The sequence below is a fragment of the Danio aesculapii genome, chromosome 5 (genome assembly GCF_903798145.1).
Source record: "Danio aesculapii chromosome 5, fDanAes4.1, whole genome shotgun sequence".
Lineage (NCBI taxonomy): Eukaryota > Metazoa > Chordata > Actinopteri > Cypriniformes > Danionidae > Danio > Danio aesculapii.
The window spans coordinates 32,353,571-32,374,717 of record NC_079439.1 but is presented as its reverse complement, the minus strand read 5'-3'; the positions used below and the strand labels follow the sequence as shown (position 1 = coordinate 32,374,717).

The 21,147-nt window shown below is 34.9% G+C and overlaps 1 protein-coding gene across 1 annotated transcript in view; it reads right to left on the bottom strand.

The window, feature by feature from the left end:
- zzef1 (zinc finger, ZZ-type with EF hand domain 1) overlaps window positions 1–21,147 on the bottom strand; it is a 79,009-nt gene that overhangs the window by 46,261 nt on the left and 11,601 nt on the right. Inside the window, exons 11-35 of the mRNA XM_056457944.1 lie at window positions 20,350–20,495; window positions 19,961–20,066; window positions 17,532–17,750; window positions 17,329–17,420; window positions 16,658–16,848; window positions 14,629–14,762; window positions 14,460–14,530; window positions 12,870–12,984; window positions 12,311–12,470; window positions 11,419–11,540; window positions 11,195–11,317; window positions 10,817–10,986; window positions 10,572–10,653; window positions 9,860–10,061; window positions 9,113–9,255; window positions 8,778–9,021; window positions 7,676–7,755; window positions 7,501–7,591; window positions 5,651–6,167; window positions 5,175–5,339; window positions 4,985–5,104; window positions 4,578–4,739; window positions 3,590–3,719; window positions 1,119–1,257; window positions 780–945 (exon numbers count right to left, since the gene is read on the bottom strand). Of these exons, the coding sequence (XP_056313919.1) occupies window positions 780–945; window positions 1,119–1,257; window positions 3,590–3,719; window positions 4,578–4,739; window positions 4,985–5,104; window positions 5,175–5,339; window positions 5,651–6,167; window positions 7,501–7,591; window positions 7,676–7,755; window positions 8,778–9,021; window positions 9,113–9,255; window positions 9,860–10,061; window positions 10,572–10,653; window positions 10,817–10,986; window positions 11,195–11,317; window positions 11,419–11,540; window positions 12,311–12,470; window positions 12,870–12,984; window positions 14,460–14,530; window positions 14,629–14,762; window positions 16,658–16,848; window positions 17,329–17,420; window positions 17,532–17,750; window positions 19,961–20,066; window positions 20,350–20,495 (3,890 nt within the window). The remainder of the gene's footprint in view (window positions 1–779; window positions 946–1,118; window positions 1,258–3,589; window positions 3,720–4,577; window positions 4,740–4,984; window positions 5,105–5,174; window positions 5,340–5,650; window positions 6,168–7,500; window positions 7,592–7,675; window positions 7,756–8,777; window positions 9,022–9,112; window positions 9,256–9,859; window positions 10,062–10,571; window positions 10,654–10,816; window positions 10,987–11,194; window positions 11,318–11,418; window positions 11,541–12,310; window positions 12,471–12,869; window positions 12,985–14,459; window positions 14,531–14,628; window positions 14,763–16,657; window positions 16,849–17,328; window positions 17,421–17,531; window positions 17,751–19,960; window positions 20,067–20,349; window positions 20,496–21,147) is intronic.

Sequence of the window (21,147 nt, the reverse complement as noted above, 5' to 3'; positions counted from 1 at the left end):
TGAGTCGACTCTTTTATAAATTAATCAATAGTTTTAAACACTGTGTACATTCAGATTTAAGCCTTAGCTGGATATTTCACTTCACTTAGATCAGTGTTACACACTACATGGAAGCTCATTCTCAAAAAACCCATAATAGGGGCTTTTTAATAAACGATGCATCCTAGGGCTGCACAATATTGGACAAATCTGACATTGCGATATTTTGTTTTGCTGAGATAAATATTGCGATATAAAGAATTTGACCAGATGATTTGAATAGCTGTTTGAAAAGATTTCGTTAATTTAGATTGACTGGGATAATCAAGTCTTTTTCTATGCAGTGGATTTGCATAAACTGTAATAAACTACAAGCAAAAATAAATAAATAAATAATCTGTGCTTTTTTGGTTTTATGGGGAGTCTAACAGTATTCAAGTACAAATATTAAACAATCAAAAGTAAACTAACATGGTCATCATTATATAAACAATAATTAAAAAAGAAATTATAATATTTTATCTAATCTAATCCTGTGATGTGACTATTGCAAATGCACACATTGCAGTATATAGTGTCCAGCCCTAATGCATTCCCTCACAATGTAGTGTTGCTTCTTAATTTGGCTTGGTTGAACACTAAAACTCAAGTTGAGTAAACCGGTTGCTACTAGCACGTTTTGTAAACTTAAATATCTTCATAAGGAAAAAAGTATTTCTGGGTTAAAAAAAAAAATCTAAAGTTATTCCAAAATGTAAAGTCAGCTAGAAGTATCTTCTCACTTGTTGGGTGTGTATTACCTGTCTGGGTATTTCTTGGCATTGTAACAGCCAAAGCAGAGATCGAAGTCCTCACAGACATTACAGTTGATCCTGCTGCCCACGATGAGGCCCTGGCAGTGGTCACAGGCATACTCCATGTTCACCATCTCATGGTCATCCTCGTGGCCTTCTGGTTTAGCACCGCCTGAATAAGGAGAACAGAACTGCTCAAAAACACACTCCACCCAAGCAAACGTGCAAAAACGTACTGCTGCAAGTCCATTGTGTATTATCTAATGTAATAAATAAAGAGAAATAATGATTCATTGTGATGTAGATAGAGCTAAAGTCATGGTCATCTGTGATGATGGGACTCACTGAGGAAGCAGGTCTTGCACAGGTCCATGTCTGTGCACTGCAGACAGCGATAGCGATGCCACGGTGCGATCCGCTCACAGCCGTCACATGAAATCTCCACGTTTAGCAGGTCACAGTAACGTGCAATGAACATGTGCATCTAAAAGCCACAAAAGTCAGTGAATGAGCACCAAAACAATCCCTTATTCTTTTATATATTTTAAAATGTGTCATTTTTACTGTTGATCATCTGTTGGCAGCATTAACCCTATAGAAAGGTCCATGCAAAAAAAGTTTCCGGCTTTTATATGCAGTTCTACAGAGTATAACATGAGATTAGTGTGTGTGCATAAATACACTTACTATGTTTACTATGCTCTGAGAGCTGAGCTGTTTATTTTGATTATCTTAAACATTTCAAGACAAGTCTCTCACACACACACACACACACACACACACACACACACACACAATACTCTACATAGAAGGCAGAAACTATGCTTTTTTTGCACTGCAACTGATAATCAACAGTAAGAATTAAAAAATGTAATTTCTTCCCAACAAGGAAACACAGCAACAATGATTGTGATTATATGGTGTGCTGGCTTCGCAATCAAAAAACATTATAATGATAGTCATTGGGGCAAAAACAGCCATGAACATAATGGGCCCTATCATACACCCCGTGCAATGCGGCACAAGGCGCGACACAATTGTTGTTTGCTAGTTTCAGCTTGGTGCAAGAGTGGTTTTGACATTTTGCGCCACGCTGTTTAACTAGCAAATGCATTTGCGCTCATATGTGCGCCTATGCTGGTCTAAAAAAAGAGGCATGTTGAGGCACATTGCTGGCGTGTTGCTATTTTGAGGAACTTAAATAGACTGTTCAATAGACAAGATCAAATCAGGTCTATAGTCCAGCGCAGAGCGCGTTAGTTGTGCGCCTCGCTGACACATTGCTTAATACACACAAGGTGTACAGCAATACGCAAATACCTTTACAAATGAAAAAGAATGAAAATATTAAGGATATATATAGGATATAATAAGGATATATATAGTATTTAAATATAAAGGATTAAAATATTACAAAAAATATTATTTTCTAGCCTACATAAATATAAAAACCATACTTTCATGCCTTCATCTCGTGGGGGCTTGTTCAGTTTATTCATGACAATTTGCTTTTGTATAAGGTCATTATTAGTTGTAGTATTATTTATTATATGCATATTTATATTTGTTTTATTAAAAACAAGCTTAGATTTGTCCACCTGTCAGGTTTTAGACCATATGGGGCATAGCATGTGTATTTGGAAATAACTCAGTTGTTTGAACACACTTCGTTATTATTGTTCATTTATTCCTTTGCTGGAAATTAGAACTGAAATAGTTCTGAAACAAATCTTTGCGCTTAATAAACGAAAATAATTATGTATAGGCTAATCGATGACTGTGCATACAACACGTTTCCCTATCCATGAGAGTGAAAGTAAATAATGGGGAGGCTCATCTCTCATTCTTGCGCTGCAGATGCTCTGTTTAACTGTTTTATTGCTAGTGAAGCATTCAGTTTTTCCACTTACAAAGTCCATCATGTAAATAGCAAATGCGCTATGGCGCAGCGCAACTGACTTTTAAAGGGAATGGGAGATGAGACTCTGATTAGTTTATTCTCAAAATACACCTATAACTCAATAAGAGAATAAGCTCAACCCTGTAAGACCATGCACCACGGTGCTAAGCGGATTTTTCCGTCCTTAAAATAGCAAAAGTGTATTCTGACACGCCCTTAATGCTTTTGCGCATAGATCGTCAAAATAGAGCCCAATGAAAGTGTAGAGCCCAGAGTGTATTACAGAATTTTTAAATTTTCAATGCATTTGCCTAAAATATGTATCAAAATAAGATTCGTCACCAAAAAACTTTTCTCTGAAGAACAGAGAATGTTGTGGCCAAATGAAAACTCAAAATCACCCCAGAGTGGATGAAAACATCCCCAACAGCACACTAGGGTTAAGAAATACATAAGTTGTCTTCTATTAAATTTGATGCAAAGACCAAAATGCGACATCTGGATTCAACCCGCACAATTTTGTAAATATGGCTATGCTTTTGCAGATAACAAAAATCCAGCACACAGTTAACAGTCAATTTCACATTCTGAAACTAAAGTCAATTCAAATATTTACTCTGCCTGAACAAAGTGAACTTAGGATCTCATGATTATTAGGCATTAACGTGGTGCTGACATTTGGTTGTGTTTGAGGATTAAACAAAGTAAGAAGGTTTGCAATAACATGTTCAAAAAACATGACATGAATAAATAGCAATCCTATACCTCCACCTAGAAGTTGGCTTTTGTCCTTATTCATCTGACATTTTATTTAATTGTCTAAATTATTTAAAGGAAAAGTATCTATTAGTATGGATTATTTAGTCTTTTGAGGTATTGAATTTTAATGTGCAGAAACTTTACTTGCAATACGTACCTTTCTCTTGTCCTCCACAGAGGCCTGGCTGATCTTATCAAACCATTTCTCAAACATGCCGTCCAAACACTCATCCATCCATTCACAGTTCCTCTCGTAGTCAGCAATCTCATCCTCCTCTGTCCACTGACTACACCAACATGTCACATGGAGAAAAGGACAGATGAGAAGCCATATAAAGCATCGCATACATTTGAGCCTAATTTGTGACATCAGGATTAAGCGCAAACTAAACCCTATTAACAGTGTCAGTTAAAGAAGAATAAAAACAATGCTCATCAAATATACTTTTAAGATGTTTTCACATGAACGGTTAGATATAAGTGAGAAGTTCACAAATCATTACATGTCTGTAACCCCCCCTTTCTCCATTTTTATATCATTTTTAAGTCTCTATTATACTTCTTCATGAAACTCTTTTTATTGTTTTTTCTCCTTTATCACATATTTAAAAATGGTTTTGTGATTAAAAAGTGATATTGTGACAGAAATTGGTTGATTTGTGACAAAGGAATGCATTTTTAAAAAACTCTGTAAAATTTGGGTTTCATGTAGTAACTATTTTGGATATAGCGTTTAATAATTTCAGGTTTGTTTTATCAATTTCAAATTTGGTTTTATTTATATTTATTGAAATATTTATAACGGTGAATATTCTATAACATTTTATTTTTTAAAATACTTAATTTTTAGCAAAAATCTGAATAGAGTTTTCTTAAAATTATAACAATTTAAGTCTGAATAGTGCAAGTTTTACATTTGACTAACAAAAGCAGGGGAAAAACTTTTTTTTTTTAACATGCATTCATTTTTTTCCTTGGAGTAAACCAAGTTGTTAAATAGAACTGTTTATTAACTAGGTCATGCTCAACTTATAACTAATTTCTTTGAATGCCTTATTTTCCTTTGAATGTCTTTTTTTATCATTGATATATTTACAACCCTAGCCCAATGTGTGGGCTCTGATCCCTGAAGCTAAGTCTCATACCTGATAGCAATGTCATGCACACTGATGTTTTCCTGGGACATTGCGAGCAGAAGATCCGGCAGTTTAATATCAAGAAACAGCGACAAATCTTCAGCTTCCCAGCTCATGTCCAGCAAATGCAGCAGACAAGTCTGAACGCATGATAGTGCTGGCAGCAGAACCCTGAGAATACACACATAATGAACATTATATATACACCGCTGTAGGGTATAAATATAAATATGATTTACAAAAAATGCACTTTGTAAGTAACTTAAAAAAAGCATCAGCTAAATGATTAAATGGAAAAGTAAATGTACTAATATGTTATTTCTGAAGAACACACTGGTTTCAAATCACATTTAAACATCAACTCTGTATAGTATATTCTAGATTAAATGCTTAAAAACAGATGAGAGAGAACTCACTTTTCATTCAGGGCACTGAAGCCTTGCACGGCTTCGACTAACATGAGAACCAGCTGATGATACGAGTGTCTGACCCGTTCCCTCATCTCCTGCCCGCTGCCCACCAGTTGAGAAAAGTAGCTGATAAAGACAGATAAAGTTAAATGTGGCAAAATGATTTGGAAATGACAACCAAATTTGGATTACATACTTTGTGAAATCTTTCTGACAGGCCAAAACTTCCTGGAGAAACAAAATACAGGGTGCCTGGAAGAGGTGCGGTTTGCCCAGGGTGAGAATACACTGCTGCACGAGCTCCAGTACCTCACACACACTCACAGCCTGAGCCTTCTTCAGAGCCAGAGTCTGAAGAACACTGCACAAACAAACACACTTATCATTACTGCTTATCCTCCCATCATATACAGTTGAAGTCAGAATTATTAGCCCCCTTGAATTATTAGCCCCCTTGAATTATTATATATATATATTGGAAGAGCCAATGGCACATGCAGTTTTGTGTTATAGTGCGTCAGAAACTCGTATAAAATAAGCGTGACACAAACACGAGGAAACTCAACTTTAAACTTATGCATTCCTCTTTAAATACATACATCAAAACCTGTTGAATCACAGAACCATGAATTACGCTACTGACAACATGAGGTAAAAAACCCTGGTTTGTACCTGCTCTCATTAATGACCATGTCCTTCATAAAGCTGAGGATGTGTTTGAGGATTGGGAAGCGCTCTTTAACTGGTGGCGCCATACGAGGTTCCTCCATGGATCGTAAGGAAAGGAGCCTCAAGCGTCCCCGGCTGAACGGTGCTTTGCGCGGGAAGACTAACGGAGACAGAGGCTCTCCTGTTTGTGACTGAAGACTTTCTGAGGAGCCTGTGGCACCCTGAGAACTGATGCTGCCGGACGCTCCTACATCACCTGAAGCAGAGAAACCCTGGTCCTGTGTCCGCTCGCGAGAAGCAGATACAGGGGATGTCACTGCTTTTGCCCCATCAGGGGTCTGGGAGACGGAGAAAGATGGACTCGGCTGGAAATCCCCTTCTGAGGTGGAAGCGGAGCGAAGAAGAGGAGCAACACAAGCAATGTCTTCAGGTCTGGAAAGCTCTTGTTCCTGAGATACAGAGGTTCCACCGCTTGGGCTGAACTGGAAGAGGAACAAACTTCTGCTGATGCAAACTTCAGCTGTAAAGAGAGTGAGAAATAGAAAAAAAATAATGGTTACACTTGATTCTGATGTTCCTCTTCAGACATTTTGTTTAATTAGCTGAAAAACAAGTCAACTAATAATCATTACAGTATAGTATGGTATACACTACCTGGCAAAAAAGTCTTGTAACCTATCCTCTAGATTATGCTTATTTTACTAAAATAAAATATCATTATGCCTTGATTTTTAATGATTTAATTAGGACAGTAAGGTCTGACTTTGCTGAGACAAAAGTCTTGTCACTTAACAGAAATAATGTACAGTATAGAACATAAAGTCATTGTGCAATGGAAAAAAAATTTAATATTGTGTATGACTCCCATGAGCTTGGAGGACTGCATCCATACATCTCTGCAATGACTCAAATCACTTATTAATAAAGCCATCTGGAATGGCAAAGAAAGCATTTTTGCAGGACTCCCAGAGTTCATCAAGATTCTTTGGATTCATCTTCAATGCCTCCTCCATCATCTTACCCCAGACATGCTCAACAATGTTCATGTCTGGTGACTGGGCTGGCCAATCCTGGAGCACCTTGACCTTCTTTGCATTCAGGAACTTTGATGTTGAGGCTGAAGTATGAGAAGGAGCGCTATCCTGCTGAAGAATTTGTCTTCTCCTGTGGTTTGTATTATAATGGGCAGCACAAATGTCTTGATACCTCAGGCTGTTGATGTTGCCAACCACTCTGCAGATCTCTCGCACACCCCATACTTATTGTAACCCTAAACCATGATTTTGCTTTTACCAAACTTGACTGATTAATGTGAGAATCTTGGGTCTGTACGGGTTCCAATTGGTTTTCTGGAGTATTTGTCATGATTGGGAAGGAGTTCAACAGATGTTTCATTGGAAAAATCTACCTTCTGCCACTTTTCCAAATGATCAAGTTTTTATTTGATGCTCTTACACCTGGGATCGACCACAAGACTTTTGTCAGGTAGTGTAGTATAGTATATAGTAGAGTGTTAGATTGGTTAAAAAAAAAAGTTACAGCTGTATTTATTTATTAATGATTAAATTACATGTCAGAAACACTGTCTATATTTATGGGAAAAACAATTCACTTTCATCATGCAAATGATATTATTCCAATAAAAAATGCACAATAATTAACAATTTTTGTTTAAAAATAATATATTTTTTAATAAAACATTGTCCATCTATTAAATCATTCCATTTAAATATCCGAATATTGGTGTAAACAGGGTCTAAAATTATTTAAGCTTGCCTACTTTCAAGCACTTCCAGAGGTATTTGAAAACTCATTCATACATTCAATCAAAATGTATTTTCTTCAATATTTACCAAGTGATTCCATTGTAACCTCGTTCTGTCCTTCATCTTTTTCCTCTACTCCATTCATTTTACCCATAAGGTAGCGTTGTTTCATCTCCAACTACCAAAACAGTTCAAAATACAGAGTTAAATACAAAGAAAACATAATGTTACTTTAAAACCAGAAGTCGAAAGCCATACTAACCATCCATGTTCTGATGCCATCCGCGAGAGTGTAGACCTGCACAAGATCCTCACTGAGACAACTCTGACCATTCTTAGCAACTAATGAATAGGAAATATAGAAAATGTAACTTAGTCTCTGTTATGGACATGTGTGACTGACAAATTGACCTATTCATACGAACATCTTACAGCAGATACTGTTGGTACCAAAGCAGGCAAGGTTACTATGGCTTGGCATTATGACATAATTAGACAGCATTTCTCCATTAAAACAAGTCCGCAAATTGTGATTAAACATGTTTAATTATACTGAAGAAGCTAAAAGTTCATAAATAAATGAGGAAACACAAAACAATGAAACTAGCTGTTGATCAGATACAAATATATGCATAAATGAGCCTCACATGTTATTACTTTAAGTCCTAAGTCTATTCATTTTAAATTTAAATTTAAGGTTGTAAGTCGACCTTAAAGTATAAATCGAAAGTTATAATCGTATAAAATAAGTTATAAAGTTTTAAAAGTATAAAATAAAGTTATAATCGACCTTAAAAACGTGAAACATGTTACTTTTATTCCAAAATCAATTATTATAAATCTATTATAAAAAAAGTGAAGCATTCGCAAAACATACGCAAACACACATTTGTTTAAAAGTTGAATGAGACTGACATGCAAGTATTCCTAAAATATATTTCTTAAAAGGTTACTTTCAGTTTTGCTCTAAATTAAATTATATTTAATATATTATAATATTTCTGCTTTGTAGTTACAATTTTAAAAATGTATTCTATGTTTTGATTTATTTTTGTTTATAATGAACTTTTGTTTTAAACTAAAATGTACGTCTATATTTTTTAAATATTACTAGCTACAGGTAACCAATCATGCATTCAATGACATATTGACCCAACACAATTTATTGATGCAACTTATTTTCCTGAAGATACAGCAATCAAATATATCAATATGCGTGTTTGTTATATGATAATTACTCTCATTAACATATTAAATATGATTATTACAAAAGAATTAATTTGAAATAAATTCTAATTGCATACTAGTTACATTTATATACAGTGTTTGCTCTTGTGAGTGTGTAATTCAAACTCTTGAATTACCGAAGCTCTTCAGGCAGTGGTGAAGAGCAGGTGTGTGATAAACCATAGCTGCCCAGATGGCATTAACAGCCTGGTCCACTTTTAAGCCTGAAGCAATCTCGTTTCTGATCAACTGCTTCTTGCAGTTCACCAAAAGGGCCCTCATGAGCTCTGTTCTGCCATCAGAAGAATCCTGTGAAGGATCCCAGCGGGCAAATTCCTTCAGGAACTCCACCAGCTCGTCTCCCAGAGGAGCCGAATCTTCCTGCAAAAAGAAATCACGCAGGATGCAAAATGCAATTAGACTGTTTTAGATTGAAACACACTGACATAGTCAAAATCCTAGTGTAAATCACCTGGCCGGCTTCTGGGCTGGCCAGAGCTAACTTCTGTTCCTCAGGAAGGCCACTTAGTCCATGTCTGAACACAGGTTTCCACAGGGGACACGACAGGATGTGGTTCATCAAGGTTGCCGGTAATTCCTTAACACTGCGGATCTCTTTAAAACAAAAACATAAAATTACACTTTTAAACAAACTGCAATGCATAATATGACAGATTATTATCTTGCTTCTTTTATCATACAAAATACAGACATAGATAAAATTAAAAATTCAATAATACTCAAATGTGAGGAGGAATTGGCTTGAATCAAATTGCAGAGAATCTGTTGTATTTTTAGGAATATATAATCTGTGTGTGAAGCTGTGATCTTTTCATATAAACGGCTCATGATAACAGTGTTTTTAATGTTCAGAAGTGGCTCGGGTGCAGTAAATGATCCAAATGAACTATATTTCTGAAAATGCTGCAAGCTTTAATTACTTATAATGTGCACAAGTAATTATCTGCAAGTAAAAATAAATTGCAGTGAAATGTTTCTCCTAAATTTGTTCTGGCTGTCTTTTTAAATGGACAGCGAATTAATTAGGGCATCGGCCAGTGGCAGGTGTGACAAACTGTTTTAGGTAGTGAATTTGGTCTATGCATTTTTAAACCTACATTTGTACTTAAATGCATGTACAATATATTATTAGAAAGAAAAAGAAACTTTATAAAAATAAACCATTTCAGATTAATAGATTATCAGTGTGCCCCCTCACCGTATGGTGATTTTAAAGCCATGGTGCGGGATGCCAGGCGGCCCATCAGCCTGGACACGAGCAGTTGCAGGTCTGAGGTCCAGGACACAGTGACGTCCGGCAGGCCATACGCTGTCACAGTGAACTTATAACCCCATTCATTATTACTGCTGTCAGAGTGGAACAGAAACTGCAACTGGGGACCCGCTTTAAACGTCACTTTCTGAAGGAAAAAAACCCATTATTTATTATAAATCAAATTTATGTTTTTTCTTCTTCATATTTACCAGATTAAATAATAACATGTATGTGCAGGTAGGAGGTATTAATAATAACAGCCTTTTTTTAAAGGGATAGTTCACCCAAAATGGAAAATTCTGTCATCATTTGCTCACCCTTTACTTGTTCCAAATTGGTTTCACTTTCTTCATCTGTTGAACACAAAAGAAGATATTTTGAAGAAAGCTGGAAACCTGTAATCATTGACTTTCAGAATTTTCGTTTTTTTCTATTATGCAAGTCAACGGTTACAGTGTTTAAGCTTTCTTCAAAATATCTTCTTTTGTGTTAAAAAGAATAAAGAAACTTATAGGAACCACTTGAGGGTGCGTAAATGTTCATTTTATGGGTGATTTATCCCTTTAACACATTTATTTTTTATATTATTTTTGACACAATTAACACATTTAAATGAGACCTATAAGAACACTCCAAAAAAATACTTTTTCCATACCTTTGGCCATTTCTCTGTGCCAACCTTCATATCATAGCGCACTTTCCCTCCTCTAGCATCAGTGAACTCCAGATAGTCATACCTATTAAAAAAAAAACACACACAACAACAACATTCACTGTGTGTAAATATAGCATAAACCTCAGAGTTTAGACCAAAGTCAAACCAGAAGGTGTCTGTAACAGAAAAGTATGCATTATCGCCAGTCCTGTTATCACCAGAAGGTGTCAGTAGAGTTTTCACACCTTTTCTCTGTCTCACAGCGAGCGTCAAACTCCACCTCAAAGGACGTGGCTCCAGGGCAGACAAAGACGGTGGTCTCGTGTCTGCTGTTCTCATAGTTATGAGGAGACTCCATCTGCCACGTCCTCAACACAACAGGCTGCTGAGGCTGCTGACAGCCTTCCAAATCAACCTGCAAACACACAAATAACAAATCATTTTTATTATCCAGCATTTAGTTTGTATTTATTTCATTTATTTTATGTCTATGTGAGTGTTTTCAATGTCAAATCAGCTTTACAGAGAAAAAAAGAATAGTCAGTAATAATGTTTAGTCAGTGTGAAACCAAAGGAAGTGATTTCCTGTAAAGAAACTCTTGTTGAACATGCTGTGAACTGACCTTAGAGAAGATGTCATCTGAGTCACTAGACAGATTCTTCAGCAGGTCTGAAATGGGGTAAAATCTCTTGAGCAGCACACAGTGAGGAATATCCAGAGCACACAGCTCCAGGAGGAAGATTGTCTACAACAGGACACCATACACATTCAATATAGACATATTTGCAGAAGCATGAAGGCATGAATGAATAATTCTAAATATAGTGGGATAAAGTAGTCAGCTACCAGCTGTCTTGTTGCCATTGCGAGGATGGATCCACTGAGTTTCTTCATGATATCAGCTCCAGAAAAGCTCTTAGTAAGAGGAATCAGTATGTCTCTGGTGCCTGACAGGAACTGCTCCACATCTAACAGCCAAGAGAAACAGCACAAGCATGTTCACTTACTGAGAAAACACAGCAAAATTGAGCTTGATAATATTACGCTGCATTTATTAGATCAAATTATAGCAAAAACTGTTCAAATTGTGGATTTTTTTATATTTATAATAAATTGCAATTATGACAAATAAAGATGAATTATCAGCAGTTATTGCAGTTAATATTCCAGCTAATATGCTGATATGAATCATAATTTATGAAGGATTTGCTATTTGATCATCAAGAAATGGCATTAAACTTGAATATTTTTTCTGCTTAACGCACTTGGTACATATATTTTGATAAAAAGGCTGAAATTGTGATTACATTTGTCAGGACTCTTCGATGAGTAGAAAGTAAAAAAAACTGCATTTTTTTGAGAAAGAAATCATTTGTAAGATTATTAATGTCTAACATTGCTTTAGGATCATTTAAAACACCCTTATAAAAATCTTTGATGTCACTTTTGATCAATTTACTGTTCCTTTGTAGATTTAAACTATTAATATATATTTTTTTCATTTCTATATTTTTGTGTGTTTCTTAGTAAAATATGTAAAACAAATAATATGATTCACCATCACATACTTAAAGTCAGCTCTCAAATTGTTAAAAAAACAGCAATATTATTATTGCACAACCCTTATCAAAACAAATATTTTAGCACAACAGAAGCATTTTCACCATAGATTTAGAATAGACTGGACCATGCTGCACTTGGAAGAGTTCTTATAAAGGAGATCACTAAGCTCACTAACATTTGAGCAGGATTTCCCTGGCCAGATCAGCGGAGGTAGCAGTTCCTCCTTTGAGCTGCAGGAAGCACCAGGATAGCAAACTACCCTGTAGAGCCCAAAACAGAGACAGCAGGACCCTCCAAATAGACCCTCCACTGGACTCCGACATCAGCACCTCACACTGAAAGAACAGAGCGGCATTTTTACATTAATGAACATCACATTACTCGTCATCAGGACAGTCAAGAGAAACTATTAATGAGCTATCATAGAAAACAGAACAACATGAGATCTTCAGCTAACAGATGCTAAAGCACAATGTATACATCTAACATATATGCTGGCATATGCTTTAGATGTAACATCTAAAGCAGTGTTTCGCAACCATGTTCCTGTAGGACCGCCAACACTGCATGTTTTGGATGTCTCCTTTGTCTGTTACACCCATTACAGGTTTGTCAGTCTCTGTTAATGAGCTGATGCTCGGGGTCCCCCAGGAACGTGGTTGAGAAACACTGACTTAAAGCATATGCCAGCTATTAGCATGTTGTTGACTGTCAGCATGACGAACACAAAGTACCTCTCTACTGGCCACAATTAGCAGCGTGTCCATGACGCTCAGGACAGGGGAGATGTCAAAGTCAGACGGGGCTCCTTTAGGGGGGAGCAGAAGAAGACCTTTTGGGTCCTGATCACTGCAAACAGAGATGGGCGAGAGTGAGTGTGTGAGGGCAGAATGACAAGGAGTTGATTAAAAATAAATAAATAAAAAGTTTTTTACCAAAACAGCAAAATCTTTCCAAAATTGTTTGTGTAGGCTTGTATTTTACAGTACAGTAAAATATTTAAAAATGTCTGTCAACATTTTCAAAAAATCGTCACAACCATAATGAAGCGATGTCAAATATATTACAATTTTTTTCCTCATAAATGCAAAAATGAAACATAAAATAAAATAAATCATAATTGTTCTTTGAAGACCCAACTCTTTTCATTTTGATTAGTATTATTTTTTGGGGGGTTGTGAAGTTTAATTAACAGAATAAGTGTGTTATACTGTAAACTTGGATACTTTTTTGTTTACATCCATAATGCATATTTTTTCCCTTATTTAAAATGTAAAACGCTTACAGACTAATATTTGTCTGATCTCTTCACTCTGTGGTTTGTTTGTTTGTTAGGAAAAAGAAACATATATTTCAATACACTTTTGACATATACACTGTCTTTGAATTTGTTTTGTGATGGAAATTTTTAAAATCGAAGATCATATATTGATGATTGATAATTATATATTGACATTATAAATTGATTATGGTTTTGCTAAAGTAAAGATCAAATGCATTATTATCATCATCGAACTATTACAGCCATGTGTAATCTACTGGTTGTTTAAGAGTTAAGGAGCTGTGGAGAAATTCTTATCTAAAACATTTTAACATTGCCTTTAAAAATGCACGTGAGCCCATGTCTGGGATCCTTTTGCTCACAGAGGCTGTCTGTGTGCGTAAACTGATCATTTACCGGAGAATTAAAGCAATTAAAAGAAAATAATTTGCAATTACAGTTTTATGTTTTTACAGCAAACATCCATAAAACAGAAATTGCTCAGTTTTTATTAGAATTTATGTAAATTTTTAGATATTTATGGATTTTCAGAGTATTTTTAAGGTCTAATGTAAAAAAAAAAAACATCTTTCTGATCTTTTTAAAACATCACTTAAGTTTATTTAATTTATTTATACAGTAACAATTTGAGTCTGTAGATTTCAATCACAATACATATTTTTAAAGACTTTTCACAAAATGAGGTTTTCCTCCTGTTCTAAAGTTATAAATCTCCACTTCAGCAACACTTACATATTTCAGACTTCACTGTGTGATTCATTTCTGTATTCTGAAGGTTTTTACAGAAGTGTATGTTCATATGTGTGAAACTTTTTTTTGGCTACTAGTGAGTGACAAAAAGAGATCCTCGAAACCACCACTGTAAAAACCTTTAAAATGAAACATGAATTCTGAACATGACTTCATCCAATGTTCATATTCTTTGTGCTAGAAATATATGCAGATTAGTGCATATTTAACACTTGTAATAATAAAAAAATGCTTGCAATTCTTACTGTAATGATATGGTGATACATTTTTTACCCTATTAAAGGAAGAATACCTGAAGTAACTGCAGAGCGACTCAAACGTCAGCTTTACAGACTCTGGTTGATTCTCCTCAGTTATGTTTTTCTGAAAAAAAGAAGTCATTAAAAAACATGCTCATACAAAAGAACTTTGCTGATAATATTCTTTCAGGTAAGCCAAGTATCCGACTCTCAGTGTCTTACCATCATGTGAAAGAGTTTGTCCCTCCGGCTCTGTTTGTCTGGGTAGAAGATGGCAGCTCCATTGAGAATGGCTTTCACAGCTTCTTTCCTCAGAGCTTTTTCTGCTGCAGTCTCTCCTTCAGGCCCGTCCACCACTGCACAGCATAAAATCTATGAGTTACTCTCTCTAACACTAGTCAAAACACAAAAAAAGCCTTTTCAGACATCAAATCAGAATTATTAAAGGGTCAAATGAAGCGTGAAACCCTATTATATTTGTTTTTATTATTATTATTATTATTATTATTATTATTATTAATTCAAGAATTTATATATCAAATCTAGTAAGTTGAGTTTTAAATAAATACAATTTGGCTGGGAGTTTATAATAAATGCTTTTCACAATATACGCTACAATACCTTTCTGTTATTTTAGGTTTGTTATCAGTTTATCTGTTCTAAATGAAACAGATAAAAAAAATTTGTTCACAAAGGATGCGTTAATCAAAATTGACGGCAGAGATAGTCATAATTATACAAAAGTTTTCTAATTCTTAATTTTTCTTTTCATGCTTCTAGGTAGGTAAGGGGTTTGTTTACGAGTTAGAATTGTTTTGTTATATTTATTTCTTTGATTTTGGCTTCACTAGCGTGTCCCCTTACTCTTGAGTTGACCTAATTTTGTTTGATACTTTGTTTCATTTGCTACTTTATTATTGTAAATATTTCTTATTTTTGTAAATATATTTGGGCATTCTGGTTTCACTTTCTTTGTATATTAAATCACTTTTGTTGGCAGTTTGTTGTTTGTCTTGTTGCTGTTGCTTGAACCCAACACTTGTGAGTACCACACCGTTTAAATGTTATTACTTTTACCCTAGACTAACATCAAAGAGGTTGTAACAAAATAAATGCTTTCTTTTCAACAAAGAATCATGAAGTATCAATATTTCCAAAACCTGCATTAACATTTTTATGAGCTCATTCACTGTAATCCAAAAACGCATTGATAAGCTGAGGTGATTTTTTAAAGGGTCACGAAACACCAAAACACATTTTTTGAGATGTTGACAGTCATATATGTGTCCCACGCTGCTAAAAACACTATTAGGACACATTTATTTAACAAAAAAGTGAAAATTGGTTGTTTTTGCGTTATTTTGAGCAAATTCGTTCTTCCGGTTTGAAAAGAAACTGTGTGTATTTCAGCATGTAGACTGGATGTCTGTACCGGCCAGTACAACGTGACGTCTTTGCATTAATTCAAGAGAAAGACTTGGTTCGAACCAATCAGTGCGCTCTATTGAGGTGCAACTTCATTAATATGCATGATAGCTTTGAAGACTGTTTTTACCAGTTACAGTGTTCAGACGGCAGAGAGACGCCACGTTGTGTTGACAACCGTAATTAAAACAAGTGGAAGAAGAAGAATTGTTTGGAGACATGGGTTGTCAGTGTTGCGTTTATAAATGTGCAGTAAGGAAGTTTCTTTTTTCAATTCCCCGCTATGAGAGAACAAAGCTGGACTCACATGTGAGGATTACAGAGCTCTGCTAAGAGGACAAAAATACGTTTGTAAGGAACATTTTTTACCCAAGAGCTCTTTGCATCAGGAAATGGTGAAATCAGAATTTGCCACTCGTCTTCTTTTTAAAAAAGACACAGTTCCAGTTGATGTTAATTGTCCTGTCTATACAGATTTGGTAAGTGCATGATCAATGTCCTTTCTTTGGTTATTCAGAGTTAGTGAGTATCGTCAGAAGTGCTCTTTCAGTTTTTAAAGACATACCTTAGTCAAAATACTTTAGTTACTAAGTTTACAATAAGTTCATATCACTACAATATTATGGGCTGAAAGATCCGCTGTAAATGCTGCTCTCTGAATGCAAACATTCAATTATGCAAACGATTATGAGCAAATCAAGGTGATCAAAACTTTGTTTACATTATGGACTGTTAATCAGAGTATTGCTTTAATCGTTTTTTATTCGAGTATTGGTGTCCATGTAAACATACTAAGTGAGAGCATTATCTCAGAGCAGAGTCTCACCTTGACATAAGTGTCTGCAGAGCTCTCCGACAGCTTCTGCGGGGTCAATGTCTGAGCTGCCTGAAGCCGATGCTAAGGCTGATGCAGAGAGATCTGATGGCTGGGACTCGGTCAGACTGGGCAACATTGGGAAGCAGTTCTGTAGCAGCTGAAGGAGGAGAACTCTTGTCTTTATGGCCTCTTCTCCTTCACTGTGAGTGCACACGCACACACACATACACGCGCACACACACACGCACACACGCGCACACACACACACAAACAAACACACAAACAAACAAACAAATATGCATTAGAACAGACAAAAACTGTGCAGTCAGGATATATTTTAACAAAGGAGTCTGGGCTGGACAACATGACCTAATAATCTAAACCTCGACAGCCTCAAGTTCAATTATTAAAGAATTATTTTATTGTGAATTGTATTTTCGCCCTTAAAAAGTTCATTAAAAGTTTGTACTGTAAACACACTCATCGATTAAAAGTGAGGCATGTTTTTGAAAGAGCACATTTGCTATCTTTCATTATTATAATGATTTAAGGAAACACCATTTATGGTTACTTAATGAATATTTCAAACAACTGAAAATCACATGACACACTAAAATTTTTTCACATTACTTCTTATATCATACTGCATTTACAGAAATTGATCTGGCAGCTTTACTCACATGGATCTGAGTTTGCGGTAAAAGTCCCAAAACAGCAGAAGGTTGAGGTCACTGAAGTCCAGCAGGGTCTTCTGCTTGGACAGAGACACATCCTGTAACACAGGACAACAGATTCATTCTCTTTACAGATGCATGCAAAGTTGACTGAAAAATGCTTGTTTTTAATCATTCAAGTCAGAGTCATGGACATGTGGTGGGTGTACCGTATCTCTGGTGAGCTGCTGGATGAAATAAAGAGTTTTCTTCATGAGCGCAAGACCAGTAACCAGACCCGAGTCGCTTCCCTCAGCCTGAGCGCTCAGATCCTCCACATCCTCCATCCGCTCTGAGTCTGGACACAAATAACCACTGAAAATCAACTGCTGGACCCCGAGCCGCTCCGCTGTGTCCTGCCGTGCACACAGGAACTTCACCATCAGAAACTAGAGAGACAGAGAAAGGGAAGGATGTTTAATCCCCATTACATTCAATGCTTTCTTATGCAACAAATAAATGTATATTGAATTGAAATTAAGCTCTATCAAAGCGTTTGCCACATGGACACATGGAGAAAATCCTTTTGACTTGTCTTTTAAATCCTAGGAACTGTTTACAGCAAGAATGATAAAGATTTAAAGATAACTGCACAAGAATCAGCCCCAACGGGAAGATAGCTTTGCTTTATTCTGAGCACAGGCAGCAGTTTTGTCATCTGCTCTTTTAAATGTCTGAGCTCTTTAAAATGAATGGAACTCTCAATATATTTAGTAAGCAACATTTTACAAACAACATGTTTTTTTTGTTGTTTTTTTACCAAAAGAGGGTTTAAGACCAAGCTGCAGCAGAACGTTTGTGCATCTTAGGGAAACACTATCTGTTTCTTTCGTGAATGAATGTTTTTGAATAAATCGTTTGATTCGATGACTCAATGATTTATTCAAAAAATGCTTTCTTGTTTCAGTTCTAAATGAGTCAGTCTGTTCAAATGAGTTGTTTGAATAAATGGTTCAGTGAATCACTTATTAAGGCAGTGATTTGCTGCCACATACTGACTATTTGTGTTTTCCTTTTTTAATTTTTATTTATCCATAACAAGCCAGATCTAGCAAAGGCACTAGGGGTGGGAATCACCAGTCTCAATGACACAATATTGTCATGATACTTGTTTAACAACACAATATTATTGATATTTTAAATATATTGTGATATTCCGCCATATATGGCAATTTATCACCTCTTTCCAACTTCAAATTATGTCCCCAAAAGAAAACTTTGAAAACATCCGTTTCAACTTATTAAAACATTTCTCAGTTTGTTTGTTTTTATTTTTAATCTCACTTCATTTGAATTGCTGCAGTGCAAAATAGGATTTAATGAAAACCTGTCATAAAAGTTGTGTGCTATATTAGCACCACCACCTAGTGCAGGAGTTCCCAAACTTTTCAGCCCACGACCCCTAAAATAACAATACCAGTGACTCACGACCCCCAACATCCTCTGAGGTGGTTATAAATATACAAACCTCGCACACAACGATGTACACACACCAATAGGCCCAAGTCTATTCTTCATTTAATTTTGGAGAACGCCACTCGGAGATCATCCTCCATGTTCATTTGTGGCCTGTATTTATTTTTATATGCAATGTATCAATATGTGCATTAGCATGTCAATATAGTATTGCCGTGGAAAATATTTTAATACTATGCTGTATCAAAATATTTCCCCATCCCTAGAAGATACTTGTACTACAACACAATCTGCAAAATATTTAATTAGTGTAAAAAAAACACTACATCACACACTATAACACAACTATGATTTTTGCAAAAACATTAGTCATAATTTCAGAAAAAAAACTAGCAGATAAGGACAATTTAAATATCTCCTTGTATTTGAAATAGAATTGACCAAAAAAAGAAAAGAAAAGGAAAAAGAAAAAAGAAGATAAGAAAGAAAAGAAGAAAAGTAAAAAAGAAAGAAAAAAAAATTCAAGAAATAAAAGAAAGAAGAAAAAAGACGAAAAGGAAAGAAAGAAATTTAAGAAATAAAAGGAAAAAAATAAAAAAAGATAAAAGACAGAAAAGAAGAAAAGGAAAAAAACTAAAGAAAGAAATTTAAGAAATAAAAGAAAAAAATAAAAGAAAGAAAAGATGAAAAAGAAAGAAAGAAAGAAAGAAAGAAAGAAAGAAAGAAAGAAAGAAAGAAATTCAAGTAATAAAAGAAAAAAATAAAAGAAAGAAAAGATGAAAAAGAAAGAAAGAAAAAAAGAAAGAAAGAAAGAAAGAAATTCAAGAAATAAAAGAAAAAAGACGAAAAAGGAAAGAAAGAAAGAAATTTAAGAAATAAAAGGAAAAAATAAAAAAGATAATAAAAGACAGAAAAGAAGAAAAGGAATAAACAAAGAAAGAAAGAAAGAAAGAAAGAAAGAAAGAAAGAAAGAAAGAAAGAAAGAAAGAAAAAAATAAGAAAAAAGACGAAAGGAAAGAAAGAAGAAAGAAAGAAAGAAGAAAGAAAGAAAGAAAGAAAGAAAGAAAGAAAGAAAGACAGAAAGAAAGAAAGAAAGAAAGGAAAAAAGAAGAAAAAAGACGAAAAGGAAAGAAAGAAAGAAAGAAAGAAAGAAAGAAAGAAAGAAAGAAAGAAAGAAACATACTTTTGACACTCTGCATTGTTGTAGCTTGATATCCACGTCATTCCAGTCCTCCTCCACCTCAAACCAGCCAATGGGCTCCTCTTCACTGCTCTCTGTTATTCTTGAGCTGTAGTGTGTGTGTGTGTGTGTGTGTGTGTGTGTGTTTGTGGTGAAGGGTACACAAGCAGATAACAGCAAGAGGTCAACAGAAAAAGTCTCACAGAATTTATAGCCATCTTGGCCACACAAAGATCAAAATAAACTCTAACATGCGCATTGACAATATCTTCTTACACCATTTCTCACTCATACACTCCTACACAAACATTATGCAGAGTTCACAAGGCTGTTTCTAATGAGCAACAGGTAAATAAATGAACATGCAGCATTAGTTTAAGGAAAAACCATACCTGTCTTGGACAAATTCTTTATAGTCTTTGTAGTCCCAGCTGTCGAACTTCTTGAATCTTTTGAAATGTTTATCTGCATCAAATGCCTCGCAGTCATTGTAGGCAAACACCAAACCACATTTAGAACCAATGGCTCCTTTACGCACCTAAGATGGAAACACACATCAGTGACAGTGTTGCAAACAGAACATTTACAAGACAACCATTCTGATTTCAGGTTTATAAAGTAGGGGTGTGCGATACTGACACAAAAATGTACATCTCAGTATTTTATGGAATCTTCGTTTCGATAGCATTAATAATAATAATAATAATTACAATACATTTTAGTTATAAAGTACTTTTTTGAACAATCTTTTTATTGAGAAGTAATAAAAATAGGACAATATAACATCACAATCATTTTTATATCGTTGTTTTCAATTTAGAGAAAAAAAAAACTTTCAAAACTAAAAAACAAAAGGGATTTATTAAAAAAAATAATAATAATATAAAAAAAATAATAATAATAATAAAAAAAAAAAAAAAAAAAAGCGGGCACAGGTTGTTTAAATTAGTACCAGATTATTTTAGACAATACATTAGGAAGAAATTGTTAAAAATACAAATAATCTATAGAAGGCACACACCAGATCAGCAATATGACTGGTTTGTTTAAATAAATCTTTGGAAAAAGGGAAATATGTATATAGGCCAAGTGAATGTCAGTTTATTTCATCTTTTCCTGTTTCATTTAAATTGCTGAAATTTGAATTAGAAATAAGATATATAAAGGCCGTCCACATTTTCTTAAAAATA